The 18,530-nt window shown below is 42.0% G+C and overlaps 1 protein-coding gene across 2 annotated transcripts; it reads right to left on the reverse strand.

Annotated features, from left to right (window-relative positions):
- Window positions 1-1,537: 1,537 nt before the first annotated feature.
- On the reverse strand, window positions 1,538-16,830 carry HDHD3 (haloacid dehalogenase like hydrolase domain containing 3). 2 transcript variants are annotated; one of them, XM_089675202.1, is made up of 2 exons: window positions 16,740-16,830; window positions 1,538-3,432 (listed from the first exon to the last, which is right to left on the reverse strand). In XM_089675202.1, exon 2 carries the CDS (start codon window positions 3,422-3,424, stop codon window positions 2,705-2,707), a length of 720 nt encoding a protein of 239 aa, XP_089531328.1. In that variant the 5' UTR covers window positions 3,425-3,432; window positions 16,740-16,830; the 3' UTR covers window positions 1,538-2,704. The 2 variants fall into 2 exon arrangements, with proteins under 2 accessions (XP_089531328.1, XP_089531329.1); XM_089675203.1 differs by lacking the exon at window positions 16,740-16,830 and adding an exon at window positions 8,636-8,681.
- Window positions 16,831-18,530: the final 1,700 nt, after the last annotated feature.

Genomic DNA, 18,530 nt, shown 5'->3' on the forward strand with positions numbered 1-18,530 from the left:
AGCGATCAAAAGTAATCAAGGAGCTCCTGTCAAAAATATTCTCCAAATACTGAATTCCTTTCAAGGCCCAAATTGAGGGGTCAGGGATTGTTTGAAATTCCGGAAGCTTAGGGTTTCACCACAATGGAGTATGTGGGGACCAAAACACAGAGCTTGAAGAGCACTTGGGCATGGTTAAGTGCCAGGCCTTGACAACTGCCTTCATAGACATGGTAGGGACAGGGAACGAGGCCTGCACACCCCAGAAAAGAAGGTTACATAACATCTCATATGAGCTAGCGTAAGCAGCTTCTAAGACTACCGAGGAGGTAGTGTCATCCGAAATTGCCCAATTATGGGCATGAGTAAGAAGGGCAGCCAGAAAATGAAATGTGTGGAGGTCTGGACACGCCAGACCTCCCTGCATCCAAGGTCTACAAAGTATATTCCTGCTAAATCTGGGCGAATGAGACTGCTACAGGAAGGAGTTATTTATGTAATTTAAATAAATTGGAACTGAATTGGAATAAAAAAAGTCTTAGGAATCCATTAATAGTACCGAGAGACTTTAATTTTCACCAAATTTATCCAGCCAATAAGGGTTAGGAAAAGATTATCCCATGCCCTCAACCTCTACTTGATGGTCTGCATAGGTACAGGTTAGATCGACAAAAGTCTTGGATGGAGATGGGAAATAACTATACCTAGATAGTGAAGGGAAGACATCCTTATCAGTGGAAGTGTTAGGTCCGCCAGTTTGCGCTCCAGGGTCTATGAGCAGAATCAGGGATTTGTCCCAGTTCATTCATAGGCCAGAAAAGGTAGCAAAGGAGGACAAAGCTTTTAGTGCTTCAATGAGAGATGGACCAGGGTCATTCAGGAACAAAATGAGATCATCTGCATATAATGCTAGTTTTTCAGTGATCAAGACAACCTGGATACCAGCTATTTGATCAGATTGCTGCAGCGCTGCAGGCATCAGTTCCATGGCCAATGCAAATAAAACTGGGGAAAGTGGACACCCCTGCCATGTACTATGAGGAATAGAGAAAAGAGGGGAAAGCTTTCCTCCCAGCTTAATCCGAGGAGTAGTGACCTTACTGTATATAACAAATTGAACCATTTATGAAAGATAGGACCTAAATCAACAGGTGTGAATTTTTAAAGTGTATGGCACATTTTTAAAGTGTATGGCACATTTTTAAAGTGTATGGCACATTTTTAAAGTGTATGGCACATTATTACCTGCACAGAGCAGGTAAGTATAATGTGCTTGCTATTTAAAAAAAAAAAAAACCTTTATAACCACTTTAAATTTGCACTTTCCCCCTACTTTTAGCTTTGCATTTAAATAGACTTAGGAGGCACAGCCTACTTGATAAACAGCTCTGCTTCTTGTTCTGACTTCCCATCTTGCACATCCATCTGCTTGCTAAATTCCTATGTTGCCAGTATTTCAGGATCGCCATAAATCTGAGAATGCAGAAAAATGAAAGGGGTCTATTTATAGAAAATGTGTTGGCTGAATGTCACAAGCATTACAAGAACACAATTAGAATTATTTCTTGTCACATGAAATAGTTTTATTTTGGTAATGTTATATTTTTCCTAATATTATTCAAGTGTGATTTTAAAACCCTCCATTTTTTTATTTCATAAAAAAATCACAACTATTAAAGGAGGGAAATCTGCATATAGGTATCAATTACATAAACATTACACCCACAGCAGGTTGTGTATACCATTACAAATGCTACCTTTTTATACACACCCAAAAAGATTATTCTACCAATGAGAAGTACAGAGTATGCAATCTCATTGATCCCGACATCGCATTTTTATTAATTCTACCAAAATTGAAATTTGTAAAAAAACTATAGACCAGAGAGCTTGCTTGTGAATGAGACCTAATTGTGTAGCTGCTATACATAGCACACATCTAGTTTGACCAAGTAAAGTTTCATATCATTTCCTTGTGTAAATCAAATGGTACTCAAGCAGAAATGCTGTAAAATCAGGATTCATGCATCACAAGTCCATGCTACAATGTGTGGTAGCCCATGTATATATTAGGTTTACAGAGATGTGTGTGGTTTACAAACTGAATGACGTACAGTATATCACAAGAATACAAAGCTTATGACAAGTTCTCTTTGGTCTATAATGTTTAACTCTTTTTCTTTTAAATCTTAATAAAAATGTGATGTTGGGATAAATAAGATTGTCATAGACACTCGCTGGCCACTTTATTAGTTAATTCTGTTCAATTGCTCAGAAACACAAATTGCCAATCACATGGCAGCAACTCAATGCATTTAGGCATCTAGACGCGGTGAAGACAACTTGCTGAAATTCAAAACCGAGCATCAGAATGCGAAAGAAAGGGGATTTAAGTGACTTTGATCGTGGCATGGTTGTTGGTATTTCAAAAACTGCTGATCTACTGGGCATTTCTCGCACAACCATTGTTGATGTCAGAGGTCAGAGGAGAATGGGCAGACTGGTTTGAAATGATAGAAACGTAACAGTACTTCATATCAATGTCTCTGAGGAATGTTTACAACACTTTATTGAATCTATGCCAAGAAGAATTAAGGAAGTTCTGAAGGCAAAAGGGGGTCAAACCCGGTACTAGCAAGGTGTAGCTAATAAAGTGGTTGGTGAGTGTATACACATCCCATTAGCAGAATAATCTCATTTTTTTAGTATATATATATAGTGGATATTATTTCATAAATCTCTGAATCCTAGGAACGAGCTGATCTAGAGAATGTATAATATGATCCTGTGGAACCTGTTCTTTAAGCTGGCCATTCTCTGGTTGGAGCAGAAAGCTGAGCATGCCCACTTGCTGAGGCCCTTTATAGTCATTTTTGTAATCATCACCAATATGAGCGGAGTGTTGAGGTGACACATTGGCAAGGCTTAAAGCTTTGAGAAAGATCCCCAAATCGGGCTTGGCAGAACCAGCGGTCTCAGACGTCAGCACAAAATCAAAATGTCTGTGTAAGTCACAGTTCCTCAAGATGTCCTCCAATCGGTGGTCAAAATTGGAGATGACTGCCATCTTGAGGCCTAAGTTGCTACAACCCTGGAGAGCTTCCCTGGCACCCGGTAACACTTCCCAGTACTTGTCAGTGCAGAAATCTTGATAGAGTTTTTCTGCCAGGGACTGTGTAGTCTTCTCATCCTGGACACCAGAGAGATGAAAGGTCTGAGAGACCACATCCAGCCACCACTGGTGGGAAGTCATGCCCTGAGACAGGCCATAGTTGGGGAAGAGACGCCAATGACTTCGATAAACCTGTCGAAAAGAAGCCTCCAGCACAGATGGATCTACCTGAAGCCCTCTCCTCTTGGCCTCTGCCTGATATTGCTGTCCAACAGGAAGGCGTAAGCGAAGTAACGTGTCTTTCACATCCCAGGTGAGGAGACGGAGTTTCATCTTGTATTCTGCAGAGTGAGAGAGAAGTTTAAAGCCCAACAATAGCTGAAAGTTATTTTTGTTATTTCGGTTAGCATAGAAAAGGGTTATAACTGCTGTCATGTTTTTGCTGCTGTTAGTGTGCTTACTGCTGATACATGCAACAACAGAAGCCTGATTCTCACCCTTCCCACTCTGTTTAAAAAAAAAAAAAAAGTTATATTTCTATCATTTCAATAGTTAGAGAGATTTTGCTTGTTGACCACACATCTCAATGACACCACAGAGGTGATGAAAATTCTCCCATCGGCTGCAGAAACAGCAATTAAAACCTGACTGAGGTTCTAACCCTTGCAGACTGTCAAAAACAAATAAAAAGGATTGACTGGAGTCTTGCCAAAAACAAAAAAGTTGAAACCCTGCTTTAAGGAGACACTCTTGTTGTCAGCAGGACAAGAAGTAAGGCAAACAGAATTAAACATGGATTTTAACATATCATTGTTTACTTGTTGTTTTTAGCAGGGGTCTCCAAACTTTCTAAACACGGGGCCAGTTTACTGTCCTTCAGACTTTAGGGGGCCAGACTGTGGCCAGTAGAAGTAGAAAATGGCCTGGTGTCAGTGGAAGTAAACAATGTCACATGTCTAGTGGGAGGAATAAAACCCCGCTATTGATGTCAGTGGCAGGAATTATGCTACTATTGGTGGTGTCAGAGGCAGCAACAGCGCACCATTGTTATTGTCATTGGAAGGAATAGTGCCCCATCATTAATATCAGTGGGAGAAATAGTGTCCCATTGTTGGTGTCAGTGGCATGAATTATGCCCACTGGTGGTGTCAGTAGGAGGAATAGTGCCCCAGGTGCCAGATAAAGGCAAGCAAAGGGCTGCATTCTGGCCTGGGGCCACAGTTTGAAGACCACTGGTTTTTAGGCCCAGTGTCTCTTTAAACAGGACTTCTGGGGTAGAGAAACAGGAATTCTATTCCGTCACTAGATGTCCTCAGTTTTCCCAGCTGAATGACGATGGGCACAAACTGAGAACACACTGTTAGTGCAGGGCATTATGGAGCCATCCCATGAGGAGTTGTCACCACAGCATCTATTATTGTTATACAGGATTTATATAGCGCCAACAGTATGCTCAGCGCTTTACAATATAAAGGGAGACAATACAGCACCAATACAGTTCAATACAAGAGGGATAGGAGGGCCCTGCTCCTTGGAGCTTACAATCTAAGAGGGAGGGGCTGGTAGTACAAAAGGTAATAACTGTGGGGGATGAACTGATAGAAGAAATAGAAGATTCGGTTATTGGCTGAAGGCAGGAAAGGCTTACCTGAAGAGATAGGTTTGCAGAGATTGGGGTAAAGAGTTCCAGAGGATGGGGAAGGCTCTGGAGAAGCCCTGGAGATGTGCATGGGAGAAGAAGAGAAGAAGACAAGGGAGCTAGACAGCAGGAGTTTGTGGGAGAAGCGGACGGTTTGGGTGATATTTGGAGACAAGATTGGTGATGTAACTTGGGGCAGATTTATTAAAGCTTTATATGTTATTGTTAATGTTTTAAATTTTATCCGTTGGGCAATGGAAAGCCAGTGGAGGGATTGGCAGAGATGGATGGCAGATATGGAACGGTTAGTAAGGTGGATAAGTCTGGCAGTAGCATTCATGATAGACTAAAGAGGGGATAGCCTGCGATTAGGTAGGCCAATGAGGAGGGAGTTACAATAGTCAAGGCGAGAGATAACAAGGGAGTGAATAGGTTGCTTTTTGGTTTCAGTGGTTAAAAACGGGCGTATTTTGGAGAAGTTACGGAGGTGAAATCTACAAGACAGTGATTGGATTTGGGGCTGAAAGGACAGATGGGAGTCTAGGATTACACCTAGTAACCTGGCATGAAGGGAGGGACTGATGGTTGTATTATTGATCTTGATGGAGAAGTCAGGGGAGGGGGCACAGGCTGGAGGGAATAGTATGAGCTCAGTTTTAGAAAACATCTACACATCAAGTGAAAAATAAAACTGGAGATGGGCATCCAGGGACAAGAAATAGGAAGTATAGAGGGCTGGAAGGGTGAGCCCAGGTCTATATCATTTTACTTTTTTATATTGCACTGTTTTTGATCATGTTTTAGCTTTTCTGTCTTCTTAATTTTACAACTGAACATTTGTCTGCACATAACTGCACATCCAGTGGTTACTGTGGCTACAGATTACTGGCCCTGGACTCAGGATACAGCTGTGGCACTTTCCAACCTGTCAATTACTTTGTACAGGCATTTTAGATACAGCTATTGGCAATCACCTGTGATTCTTGATGCAAGAATCTGCTGATTCCTACAGTAGGAATCCACCATCTGGACCTTTTAAGATGTGTGAATGAGGGCTAGGGATTTGGATAGGTTGAACCCTTCCATTACCAAATATTAGGGAGCAAGGAGTAGTGCGAGGCCGTAGGGGGTGTATATGTTGATTATGCTTCTAATTTGAAACACTGACTCTGTTCCACATTCTGCACAGCTCTGATAAATGGTCAGACTGTTGGTGCACAATGTGTACATTTAGGTATAGAAAAAAGAAGTGCCCAAGGGACTTACTGAGTCACGCATAAAAAGATTAAAAATATTGTATTTCATTAAAAAATAATCATAAAATATCATTCAAGATAAGTAAAAATTGCAATATATATAGAAAAAAGAGAGGTGCCCAAGGGACTTACTAATTCACGTATAAAAAGGTTAAAAATATTTTATTACATATTACATTTTATTAAAAAATAAGCATAAAATCATTCAAGATAGGTATATAAATCATAGTCAACAAACACAGCACGTTTAGTATAAAATACAAATACAGATGAAAATACAATCAGCGTGTTCACCACATTAACATTGCTCAAGGCCTTTCACAGAGCCTGACACGTTTTGTGAATCAACGTTCACTTCTTCAGGAGGCATGAGAAATCATAAATGCAGTGTCTACAGAGAAAACATATATATACAACATGCAGTGCTAGAAAATACAATGTTAAATATCATCAAAACTTCCAGTGTGACCTTAGTAATGGGTCATAGAAATATTAAGGTCTCTCGGGTGGATGAAATATCCCAAAAAGTACTTCGGAAATGAATATAATGCTACACAGCACGCTGGGATTAGTATATATATATATATATATATATATATATAGTGCATATAGTGAAATAGCAATCGTCTATAAACAGTTGGCAACCGTGACATTAGTGGTATGATGAATAAGTGTAGATTGCACTAAGCAGATCAAGTGCAAAATCAAGTGCATTTGAGTGATTACGAAGTACTTTTTGGGATATTTCACCCACCCGAGAGACGTTAATATTTCTATGACCCATTACTAAGGTCACACTGGAATTTTTGATGATATTTAACATTGTATTTTCTAGCGCTGCATGTTGTATATGTATGTTTTCCCAGACGGTTCAGGGGTGTTGCCTTTCATGCTAGCTGCTTTTTGCACATAGATCCAGCACTCGTTTTGTATTATATTATTATAGTGTCTACAGAGAGACTAGGTCACACACTTTTACATTTATTTATCCCAACATTTCACTGCTGTCTACATATATCAACTTTCGCTTTCTTCTCTTTGCTTTTCCATCAGGTATTTCTATCATCCAGTTCCTAGTCCATGTATTTGTGTTGGTTGTGGGCCCTTGGGATTTTTGAGTCTTTAGTGGTCTCCTTAATTGTACACCTCCTTTTCCTACTATGTCCATTCACTTTTTCATCTTTGTTTTTTCATTTTTGTCCCCAGCGGTTATCAGCCTTATCCTTCTTGGCTTTCACTGTATGCCCCATATGGCCGGTTCAGACCTCCTCACAGCTCCCGGTCTGGAATGATATTTCTAGGTGGTGCTTTCCTATCACATTCCATGCATCTGTACAGCATTGTTTTGTTTTTTCATTTTTGTTTTTACCATTAATATTGGTGATGTGTAAGTAGCTATCTATAATTGATTATAGTTCTAGATTTTTTGGACATGGGGTTGACTGGTAGACTGTGATTTTGTGTACCCCCCTTTTTTTTGTTGGTTCTTTCTTTTTTCACTAATGACCTGCTCTCTCTCCGTAGACACTGGATTCATGATTTCTCATGGCTCCTGAAGAAGAGAACGTTGCTTCACGAAACGCGTCAGAACTATGAAAGACCATGACCTATGTTAATGTGGTGAACATGATGATTGTGTTTTCATCTGTACTTGTATTACTAAATGAGCTGTGTTTGCTGGTTATGATTTATATACCTATCTTCAATGATTTTGTGTTTATTTTTTAACAAAATGTAATAAAATGTATTGTAATATGTAATAAAATATTTTTAACCTTTTATACGTGACTCAGTAAGTCCCTTGGGCACGTCTCTTTTTTCTATATATATATATTGCAAATTTTTGGGACTGAGCCACACATACCAGCCTACAATTTGTTATACAGTGTACATTTAGTTACCATGGACAAAAAGCACTAACAAAGTGGAGAAATCCAGGGCATTGTCTAATAGTGAATTTGTGTATCACACATGGATTAAGTGTTCATTATTACAATATGCTTCACCTTTCAACTGCAGGCCTGAACGCATTTGCCTGGAATGGCCTGGAAACACTGTTTGTACTCAAAACATTTTAGCTGTCACTTGGCAAAGTGAATGACTTCTTCAGAGTGTACTTAGACCCGACATGTGCCAGCAATTCAAAGTTCTGATCCTTTTCAGCTCTTCTTTTATTACAGCGTTAGAATGCTTACAGAGATGCACATAAGGATCTGAATACTCACGTTAAAATGATCACAACTGCACCCTTTAACCTCATGTACAAGGCTGTACAACGTGCAGGGCCTGCAAAATTACTTTCCCAGGATCTGCAGCTACCGCATACAGCCGCCCACTTAGATGAACTAAAAGATGTGGCTGTACGCAGTTGTGCAGGTGTTGCATAGAGCACGTACATGGACATATACTCCAAACGCACATCCGCATTCAGGGCATACGTCTGTGTGTGAAGTTGCCTTTGCAACTCCAGAAACATAACTACGTACAGCTGCATCTTCCAATTCATTTCAATGGATGGCTGTATGCAGCAGCTGCGGGTCCCGGAAGAGTGGTTATGCAGGCTCTGTGTGCAGTACAGCTGTATGCATGAGGCTTACCTTCATTTTTAGGAGGACAACTCTATAGCTTGAGTCTGGTAGATAAACTCACCTACAAAAAGCTGACCAGTCTTCCAGTAGATCTCTTAGGTCCAATCTAGCAGAAGTAAAAGGAAGGTGAATGTGTGCAGCTGGTGAGAAAAGCATTAGGGGCCCCTTTACAACTATGTGTTGCTTTAACCCAGCGGTCTCCAAACTGTGGGCTGCAGGCCGGATGTGGCCCTTTGCTTGCTTTTATCCGGCCCTTGGGGCACTTCACTGATACACTGATACAAGGCACTATCCCTTCCACTGACTCCAAAGACGGCATTATTCCCCCCCACTGACACCAACAATGGGGCACTATTCCCCCCACTGACACCAACAATGGGGCACTATTCTTCCCACTGACATCAATGATGGGGCACTATTCCACCCACTGACACCAATGATTGGGCACTATTCCTCACACTGACACCAACAATGGGGCACCATTCTTCCCAGTGATACCAATGATGTGGCACCATTCCTCCCAGGGACACCAATGACAGGGCACCATTCTTCCTAGTGACTCTATTCCTCCCACTGACACCAGTTATGTAAATGTTTTCCCCCCATTTAGTAAACCAAACATATGGCATTTGTTTTGCTTGCTTTTATCTGGTCCTTGGGGAACTCCAATGATACGAGGCACTATCCCTTCCACTGACACCAAAGACAGGGAACTATTCCTCCCGCTGACACTAACAATGGGGCACTATTCCTTCCACTGACATCAATTATGGGGTACTATTCCTTCCACTGACACCAACAATGGGGCACAATTCCTCCCACTGACACCAACTATGTAAACATTTTTTTACCCCCATTTAGTAAACCAAGCCCATGGCATTTTCTACTCCCACTGGTCACAGTCCAGCCCCCAGACTGAAGGGCAGTAAACTCGCCCTTTGTTTCAAAAGTTTGGAGACCCCTGCTGTAACCCACAATGCAAACCCTTTGTTTTACTGTGTAGTAATGCACACCACTCTGTGTGGTGCATTGCTGATTTCAAATGGCATGCAAATGCAAAAGTGCAGTACAGACTGACTGACCTTCATAGTGGTGCATTGAGTTAAAAATTTGCTGTGTTGGGGAATGTTGCAAACCCATTCAAGCACATGAATGAGGGACACGATGGTGCCTAACACTGAGATGTAAAGGGGGTAACCCCAGAAGCAATCACAGCCCTGGCAGATTCATAGATATCCCCAACCATACAGTGAACATTTTACAACAGTATTGGTGCAACTAATGACATTTTAGCTGCAATTAATGAGGTTTAGAAATGTAAAGAAAAAGCTGTCTGCTTTCAATGGGCAACCAATACATTTTCCTCAGGGTGTATCAACAGCCAAAACTTTTTTTTTAATATTGGATAGGGAAGGGTTAAAACCCCTGCCTGGTTATTTTTTGCTGTCTGTGTACCTTTGGGGAAATTTCCCTTCATTCTGTCCAAAGATGCCACAGGATGTTGGTGGAAAACTCACAAATTGAGAGGAATTACCCTCTTAGACAGCTGTCCCATGAGACATCTTGGAAAATCTTGGAAGATTTTCCATTTCCTCTTGTTCTGGGAAGAACACTAAAATTTTGGATTTCCCATTACGTTCATTCAAAGTGACAGCGGTCATCAGTACAGAGAGGGTGATTTTTCCCAATGAGATAGTCTAACCCTCCTCCACTCTATCCATATCTAAAGTTTTGGCCAGAGATCTGCTTTAAGCCCTCATGCACACAGGACATTTTCCTAATTGTAATAGAATCCTTTCCTCCTGGCAGCAGCACTTTAGCAGAAAAAATGCCTGAGGCTTATACTGGCTTAACCACTTCAAGTCCGGACACTTTTACCCCGTTCCTGTCCAGGCCAATTTTCAGCTTTCAGGACTGTCAAACTTTGAATGACAATTGCGCGGTCATGCAACACTGTACACATACAAATTTTTCAGCATTTTTATGAGACAGACAAAACTTTAATTTTGGTGGTATTTATTCACCACTGGGGTTTTTTTTTTGTTTTGCTATATAAATGAAAAAGTCCAAAAATTTTGAAAAAAAGTGTTTTTCTTATAAAATTTTGCAAATAAATAATCTTTCTTCATAAATATTGGCCTAAATGTATTCAGCTATCTTTTTAGTTATAATTATAATTTTTCAAATACATTTTTTTACATTTTTATTTTTTATATTATTTTTAATTTTTTTTTATTTTTACATACTGTCACCCTAGCAGTACAGTGTCACCATGGTGACACTGTACTACTTGTGGGGGGTGATAAAGATTTTTTTTTTACACTGATTGCTTTTACACCCATAAAGGCTGTAAAAGCAATCATTTCTTTTTCTCTCTGGCTGCATTCTTACAGCCATTGAGAAATACTGTGTGAGCTGTGATTGGTCACAGCTTGTCACATGGTACAAGGCTGTTGTGAATAGCCTTGTATCATGTGATCTCTGTGATCATTCACAGATTTCACACGTAGTAAGCAATGATGTCAGAAGTGACATCTTGCTTATTACTATTCATGTGACCACTGATTGGCCAATCAATGATCACATGAATCGGGACCTGTAACATGTAGGAGAGTTTAGAGGCAGGAAGAAAAAACGGCAGACACGCCATTGCGTTTTCCAGTGCGGGCAGCGTGCCATTAGAATTAATGGCACCTGCCCGTGGGTCTGCATTTCTGTGCGGATCCACAGCGGCACCACCCTCACAAATGTGAACCTAGCCTAAAAGCCAATTCCAGACATTTTCATTAGCTTTGAATAGAGTGGGAGGATTTCATTTTTCTCTTAGGTCTCCTATTTTTGCCTGAGACCACTTTGAGTAGAATTACAATCACTTCCTGTCTTTGTGACCCCTGTAGAAGAAATGTGGAGGTGCAAACTAGGAGTACACAGACAGTAATAAACACAGTCAGTTGTTTAAAAGTGGAAGAAAGACCTAACTGTAACTATTCCTAAAAACGTTCCCCCCCCCTTCCCCCTACCTTTCCAGCATACCCTACATAAAAAAGATCTTTATACTTACCTTTTTTTTAATTCTTTTTTTGATCATGCTAGCTCCTGCTCCCCTGTGTCAGTGAGTGGCTGTTGCAGAGGAGAGAAGGCAGCACCGACACAGGCTGGACCATCGGAGCCTTTTGATGAAGTACACAGATCTTTTTAATACAGGGTATGCAGGATAAATAGGAGGACGGAGGGAAAGTTTTTCAGAATAGTTAGTGTTAGGCTTTATTAATAATTGAATCCTTCCTTCCTCTACTAAAAATGTGCCTTTGTTTTATCTGAGAGTGGAAAGGAAACGTTACCATTAAGGACCTCGGTGGCTCGGAGTCTTTAACCCATACTCATGTATCCAAAACTAAATGAAATGTTTTGGTGCAAGTCTGCCACCTGTCCCATGACCCACTAATATCCAATTCACTAGTGATCCTCCTTCCATCACAGCTGGGGGAGCATTGACGTCACCCCCTTGTGATGTTCCTGGGGGGGTGGTGGGTAGATCAATGGGGCTGAAAGCTGTAGCTATGAATGACCGTATTATGTTCCAATTGGTGGCACTATTGTGTTGCTGTGGTTCCTGTACGGCGTAGGGCATCTGGTTGGTGGGTAGGTAGCTACTCAACCAAATGATAAAAATTTTCCATATTTATTATAAATACAAATTCAGTATAAGGCCCCATGTACACGGGACACTTCTGAACGATGGAAACTGACTGCTGGAAAACGTAGGTTAAAAAACGTCTGTGTAGCCAAGTTTTCATTTAGAAGTGTTTTTTAAAGATAAGCACAGGAGAACCTCCTAAATGCCCAGAATGCACTGAAAAGTGGTAAATTATTAACTATTTCAGACTGTTTCAGAGAAATACAGAGAGTAGAAGCAGAGACAGCAGTAGGTGTTGAGATTAGGTGTGAGTTGCTCATGAACATCTCTTTTGTTTCCAAGGGTGGGAAAGATGTCTGGTGGAGGGAGTCATTCAGACCACCTGGCAGGGGGTCTTCATGAGGACTTTGAGGTGTGAATGGTCATTAACATATCTTTTGTTTCCAAGGGTGGGAGAGGTCTGAGGTGTGAATTGGTCATTACAATGTGTGACAAGCTTGGTAGGAACATCCTGTTTTCAGTGTTTTGTCCATTTGAGTACCTTGAAAATGCTTTGCATGCATTTTTCATGCTGAAAAAAGGCTCTGGACAGCATTAGAAACTGGAAGAGTTAAATAATTTTCAGATTCAAACGCTTATAAACGCGATTTTCCGCGTTTACAAACGTTTTGCATTTGAAATGCTGATAAAATCGACTGCTGAACGCAAGTTTCTGCGTTCAAAAAAACGACTGTAAACTTAAATGCCTGTAAATGACTGTAAACGATGATGTGTACATGGACACATAGGAAAACATTAGGGTGAGTTCAGGGGCTGCTGGAAAAAATGCTGAACAGCTCCTAAACATGAGTGTATCAGCTGCAGTGTACATGAGCCCTAATGACTAATGCATTTCGGGGGCCTGACATTACCCCCTTTATCATAGCATAGAAGAGTGTGTTGCTCACAGTCTGGGATTCATACCTGGAAGCATCTGGCATTTTGATGAGACTGTAACAGAAGGAGTGCCAGTGTAGAGGGTATCAGTCATATGGGGGCGGCTTTACCAATTTACGCTAGGATCACACTTGTGCAGCACTGTGAGCTGCGTTTAGAGTGGGCAGTCCCATCATTTGAATGCCTCCTGCACCTTTTCCGCAAACGCACCCGGCACAGAAACAACAAATGCAGTGCGGTTCCCAGTGCAGGAAGCCACACTGCAGTTTCCAGTGTGTGGGGTGCCTTTAGGATCAGTGGCACCCTCATGCATCTCCTAATCTGCAGAGTGTTTTTACCTGCAGGTGGTTGTGCATGCGGGAACAGGTGCGGTCCAACAGCGCCAACCACCCATGCAAGAGTGAACTTGACGGTGTCTCTCTAAAGCGGCACTGACATCAAAATTTGAAAAACTGCTGACAGGCAGGATTTTATAACAGAAGAGACCTTAGTGATCTCTCCTGTCATAAATGCGTCTCCTCATTTGTTGCATGCGCTGCTTAGACCACATTTATGGCACCCACTATGAGACTCACGTGCACATGCGTGGAAGTGACATCAACATGGCCAGAAACAGCGAACTTGGAAGGAAGACCGGGTGACGATGGAGGCATCCAGGACCAGTTGGAGCGGTGGTAAGTCACCAGAGGCTTTTGTTTGACGGGTCTGTCATTATGCGCTAATATAGAGTGCAAACTTGTCCATTATGGCATAAAACTCCTGGGGGGCCCATTTCATTAACTACATGTGGACTGCCTACTGCAGATTTACTGCGGCAGTGTGGCCCCGCTGCGCTGGATCATGTATACATAAGTGATCTGGCATTTCTGGGTAGGGAGTGTACCAGCAGCCCCGTCAGTGCAGTCATTTGGTACAGCACAAGCTGATCAGCAGGTCTCGGCCAATGATTTATGGCCAGGACCTGCTGAATGGCTTAGTGAATGACAGTTCAGAGCCCTGTGTTAGCTAACAACACAGAGCTCTGAACAGAGAACAGTGATATGCATGTTTTTTCTCTCTCTGCAAAGCAGGGATAAAAAACAAACATTACTTACTGTAGTAAAATCAGAACACATTACATATCGTTAGGAATGCAATTAACCCTTTGATTGCCCCTAGATGTTAACCCCTTCCCAGCCAGCGTCATTAGTACAGTGACAGTGTATAGTATTAGCACTGATCACTGTATTAGTGTCACAGGTGATGTCAGTGGCAATCAGTCAGTTCCCAGCTAGTGTCAGATTTCCCGCCGCACTTTCACAGTCCCACTATAAGTCGCTGATCACCACCGTTAATAGTATAACGAAAATAAAATTCCAGTATATACCACAAATCAATTAACATACACTCATTGGGATTTTGTTTTACCAAAGACATGTAGCAGAATACATTTTGGCCTAAATTTATAAAGAATTTTTTTTTTTATTATTTTTTATTGGAAATGTTTTGTAACAGAAAGTAAAGAGTATTTTTATTCCCAAAATTTCAGTCTTTTATCGTTTATATAAAAAAAACCCAGTGATGATCAAATACCACGAAAAGAAGCTCTATTTGTGTGAAAAAAATTATATAAATTTAGTATGAGTAGAGTGTTGCATGACCGCACAGTTGCCAGTTAAAGCAGTGCACTGCTTCATCATGAAAGGGGTAAAACCTTCAAGAGCTTAAAGTGGAGCTCCAGGCTTCCCCCCAAAAAATTCAAAGTCATAATGACTTTTAATATAAGGACACTTACCTGTCCAGGGATCAACCCGAGCAGATTCTTCAGTCGCTTTGCGAATGGTCCCGCAGTCTTCTGGGCCTTGTGAAGTGTTCCAGAAGGCTGCGGGAAAGGGGCGAACTTCTAGCTAAGACCACCGCAGCGCGTTTGACCAGAAGTGGGAGAGGGCACCTGTCAAAACCAGGTACCCGCTCCCCCCCCTCCCCCAAGAGTCAAAAGTGGCAGTAGAGGGAGGAGGAAAACAAGTGGAACTTCCCTTTTTAGGAAGTTCCACTTTAAGTGGTTAAAAAAAAAGTGGAAGTTAAAGTGTTACTAAACCCAGGACCCTACATTCTCTATTTTACTTTACTATACTTTTCTCATCAGCAGTATATAGCAGTCTTGTGACTTCTATCAGTGTCCAGCCCAGCATATGTTAAAGCTTGTAGTAGTTGTCATTCTGCTATAGGAAGATGCAGGACCCCTGACCTCTGTGTGGACTGTGCTGATCATATGCACTCTCCCAAGAAAAAAAACCTCTAGCCATACACCAAGCTGAGCCTATGCAGAGTGACTCCACACAATATGTCTTATCAGGAGATAAAAGGCGGGGACTGGAAGAAGGGGAGGATCAAGAAGTCAGGATCAGAGTTTTTACACAGTGCGGAAGATTAACCCCTTAGGTTCCACAGTGAGTATAACAAGCATGCTTTACTGCATATACAGACTGATTTTACTGTTGTGGGTTTAGTAACACTTTAAAGATGAACTTCATCCAACTTTTTTTTTTTTTATCCCCTCTTACTTTTTCTCTGGGTTGCCCAACATAAACAAACTGCCATGTCCCATCCTGCATTGCTCTGCTGCCACTCGTGGGGTCCCGCGGTGCCCTCTCCCTCATCATCTGGGAAGGGGTCCTGCAGTGCCCTCTCCCTCATCATCTGGGAGGGGGTCCTGCAGTGCCAGCCCCTCATCATCTGGGACATCTCCCTCATCATCTGGGAGGGGGTCCCGCAGTGCCAGCTCCCTCATCTGGGAGGGGGTCCCGCAGTGCCAGCTCCCTCATCTGGGAGGGGGTCCCGCAGTGCCCTCTCCCTCATCATCTGGGAGGGAGTCCCGCAGTGCCTTCTCCCCCATCATCTGGGACATCTCCCTCATCATCTGGGAGGGAGTCCCGCAGTGCCCTCTCCCTCATCATCTGGGAGGGGGTCCCGCAGTGCCCTCTCCCTCATCATCTGGGAGGGGGTCCCGCAGTGCCCTCTCCCTCATCATCTGGGAGGGGGTCCCACAGTGCCATCTCCCTCATCTGGGAGGTGGCTCTCATCCATGTTCTGGTAATATCACCCCTTCCCCCAATGACGCACCATGGCGCATGTGCTGTAGTTTACCACAAAGCTTTGTGGCATATATGATGTTAGTATCCCAGGAGGCTGAGAGCAGCCGGGGGCATCATTCTTGCTCACCCAGGCCAGGCTCCGGGTTTTCCAAAGAAAAAAAAAAGGTGTTAAAAAAAATGAAATGTGTGAGGGGATGAACTGAGGGGGCAGGAGTAACATGATGGGAAGTGGGTGAAGGTCTGCCTGGAGATCAGCCTAACCTACCAGCTGTGCACCATCTGGAGGGCTTCCTCAACACCATGCACAGTCCAGTCAACCACTGAAACCAGATTTCTAGCTAGTTGCTATAGGTTACAGCACTTCGCTGCCTTTATAATCCCGTGCATGCAGCAGTCCCTCTGCACAAATTGTGTTGCAGTGTACGCATAAACAATTGTCAATAAAGCTTCTGACAAACTAAGCCATACACTAAACTCTGATCACATGACCTCTGTCTGCGCCCCAAATTCTCACTTACCGGAAGTCAGAACGAGGACGTGTGAGAATGCACGCCCCGGTATAATCTTCCCTCAGCTCAGGAAACAAGAGCAGGAGAGGAAGGTTCCGCCCCTTTCTGTGTGCCTGCGTGATAATAGGGAGTGGCCAGGTTCAGGATTAGATGTATTTTTCTCCTGCATTAACTCTCAGTTCTCCTGAGTGGATACCCTCTAAGTTACATATAAAGACGTGTTTTTCTACACTTACTTTGAACCTCCTATTCATTTGTTTTGACAAGAATACCCACTTGAAGACCAGGTCTTTTCTGGCGCTTTTTGTTTACCTGTAACAATCAGTATTTTTGGCTAGAAAATCTCTTTGAACCCCCAAACATTATATATATATTTTTTTTAAAGCAGAGGCACTAGATAATAAATTGGTGGGTGTTTTATGGCAGTATTTGCACAGTGATTTTCCACATGCTATTTTTTGGGAGGGGGGGAAATACACTTTTTTTTACTTTTAATGCAAAACAACACAATACATAACCCAATGTTTTGGTAAAATATAAAAGATGATGTTACGCCAAGTAAATAGATACCAAACATGTCACGCTTTCAAACTGCGCACACCCATGCAACGACAAACAACATAGTTAGTCTGGCTGAAAAAAGACAAAAGTTCATCCAGTTATCAAAGTTATAATCCTATACCCACAGCTGATCCAGAGGAAAGCAAAAAACCCAGCAAAGCATGATCCAATTTGCTCCTACAGGGGAAATAATTCCTGCCGTATCCGCCGAGAGGCAATTGGATATTCCCTGGATCAACTTTACCTATAAATGTTAGTATCTAGTTATATTCTGTGTATCTAAGAAAGAATCCAGGTATTTTTGAAACATTCTACTGAGCTGGCCAGAACCAACTCTTGAGGGAGTCTATTCCACATTTTCACAGCTCTTACTGTGAAGAAACCTTTCCGTGTTTGGAGATTAAATCTCTTTTCCTCCAGACGTAAAGAGTGCCCCCTTGTCCTCTGATGACCTCAGGGTGAATAGCTCTACACCAAGTTCACTATATGAACCACTGATGTATTTATACATGTTGATCATATCCCCCTTAATCTCTTCTCAAGAGAGAATAAATTCAGTTCCTCTAATCTTTCCTCATAGCTGATCTCCTCCATGCTTCGTATTAGTTTAGTTGCCCTTCTCTGTACTTTCTCCAGTTCCCCAATGTTCTTTTTGTGAATTGGTGCCCAAAACTGAACTGCATATTCCAGATGAGGCTTTACTAATGATTTGTACAGGGGTAATATGATATCTCTCTCTCTGGAGTCTATACCTCATTAATACAAGAGAGGATTTTGCTCGCTTCAGAAATCACAGCTTGGCATTGCATGCCATTATTAAGCTTGTGACCAGAACCCCCAGATCCTTCTCCACCATTGATTCCCCCTATAAATGTTATTATCCATAGGCAACACTTTAAAAGCCTTTATAGGTTACCACTTTAGATTTACAGAGGAGTCCTGGTGCTAGAATTACTGCCCATGATCGGATGTTCGTGGTGATACCTCACACGTGTGGGACGATCGCTGCTTTCGCGAGGGACGGACTTGTGCATATGTACAGGGGAACGGGGCTACTTTGTTTATTTTTTACATTGTTGCTTTAGTTATTTTATCACTTTTTATTATTATTATGGAGAGATCTGGGGTCAATAAGACCACAAATCCCTCCTTTGCCCTTAAGCATTTGATCACATCAAGATCGGTGTGATCAAATGCTTTCCAGTTTTAAAAATGGCGCTGTTAAAATTCGGTTGAGCG

Source organism: Staurois parvus, unplaced genomic scaffold (assembly GCF_062004578.1).
Source record: "Staurois parvus isolate SC_StPar_1 unplaced genomic scaffold, SC_StPar_1.0 ptg000154l, whole genome shotgun sequence".
NCBI lineage: Eukaryota > Metazoa > Chordata > Amphibia > Anura > Ranidae > Staurois > Staurois parvus.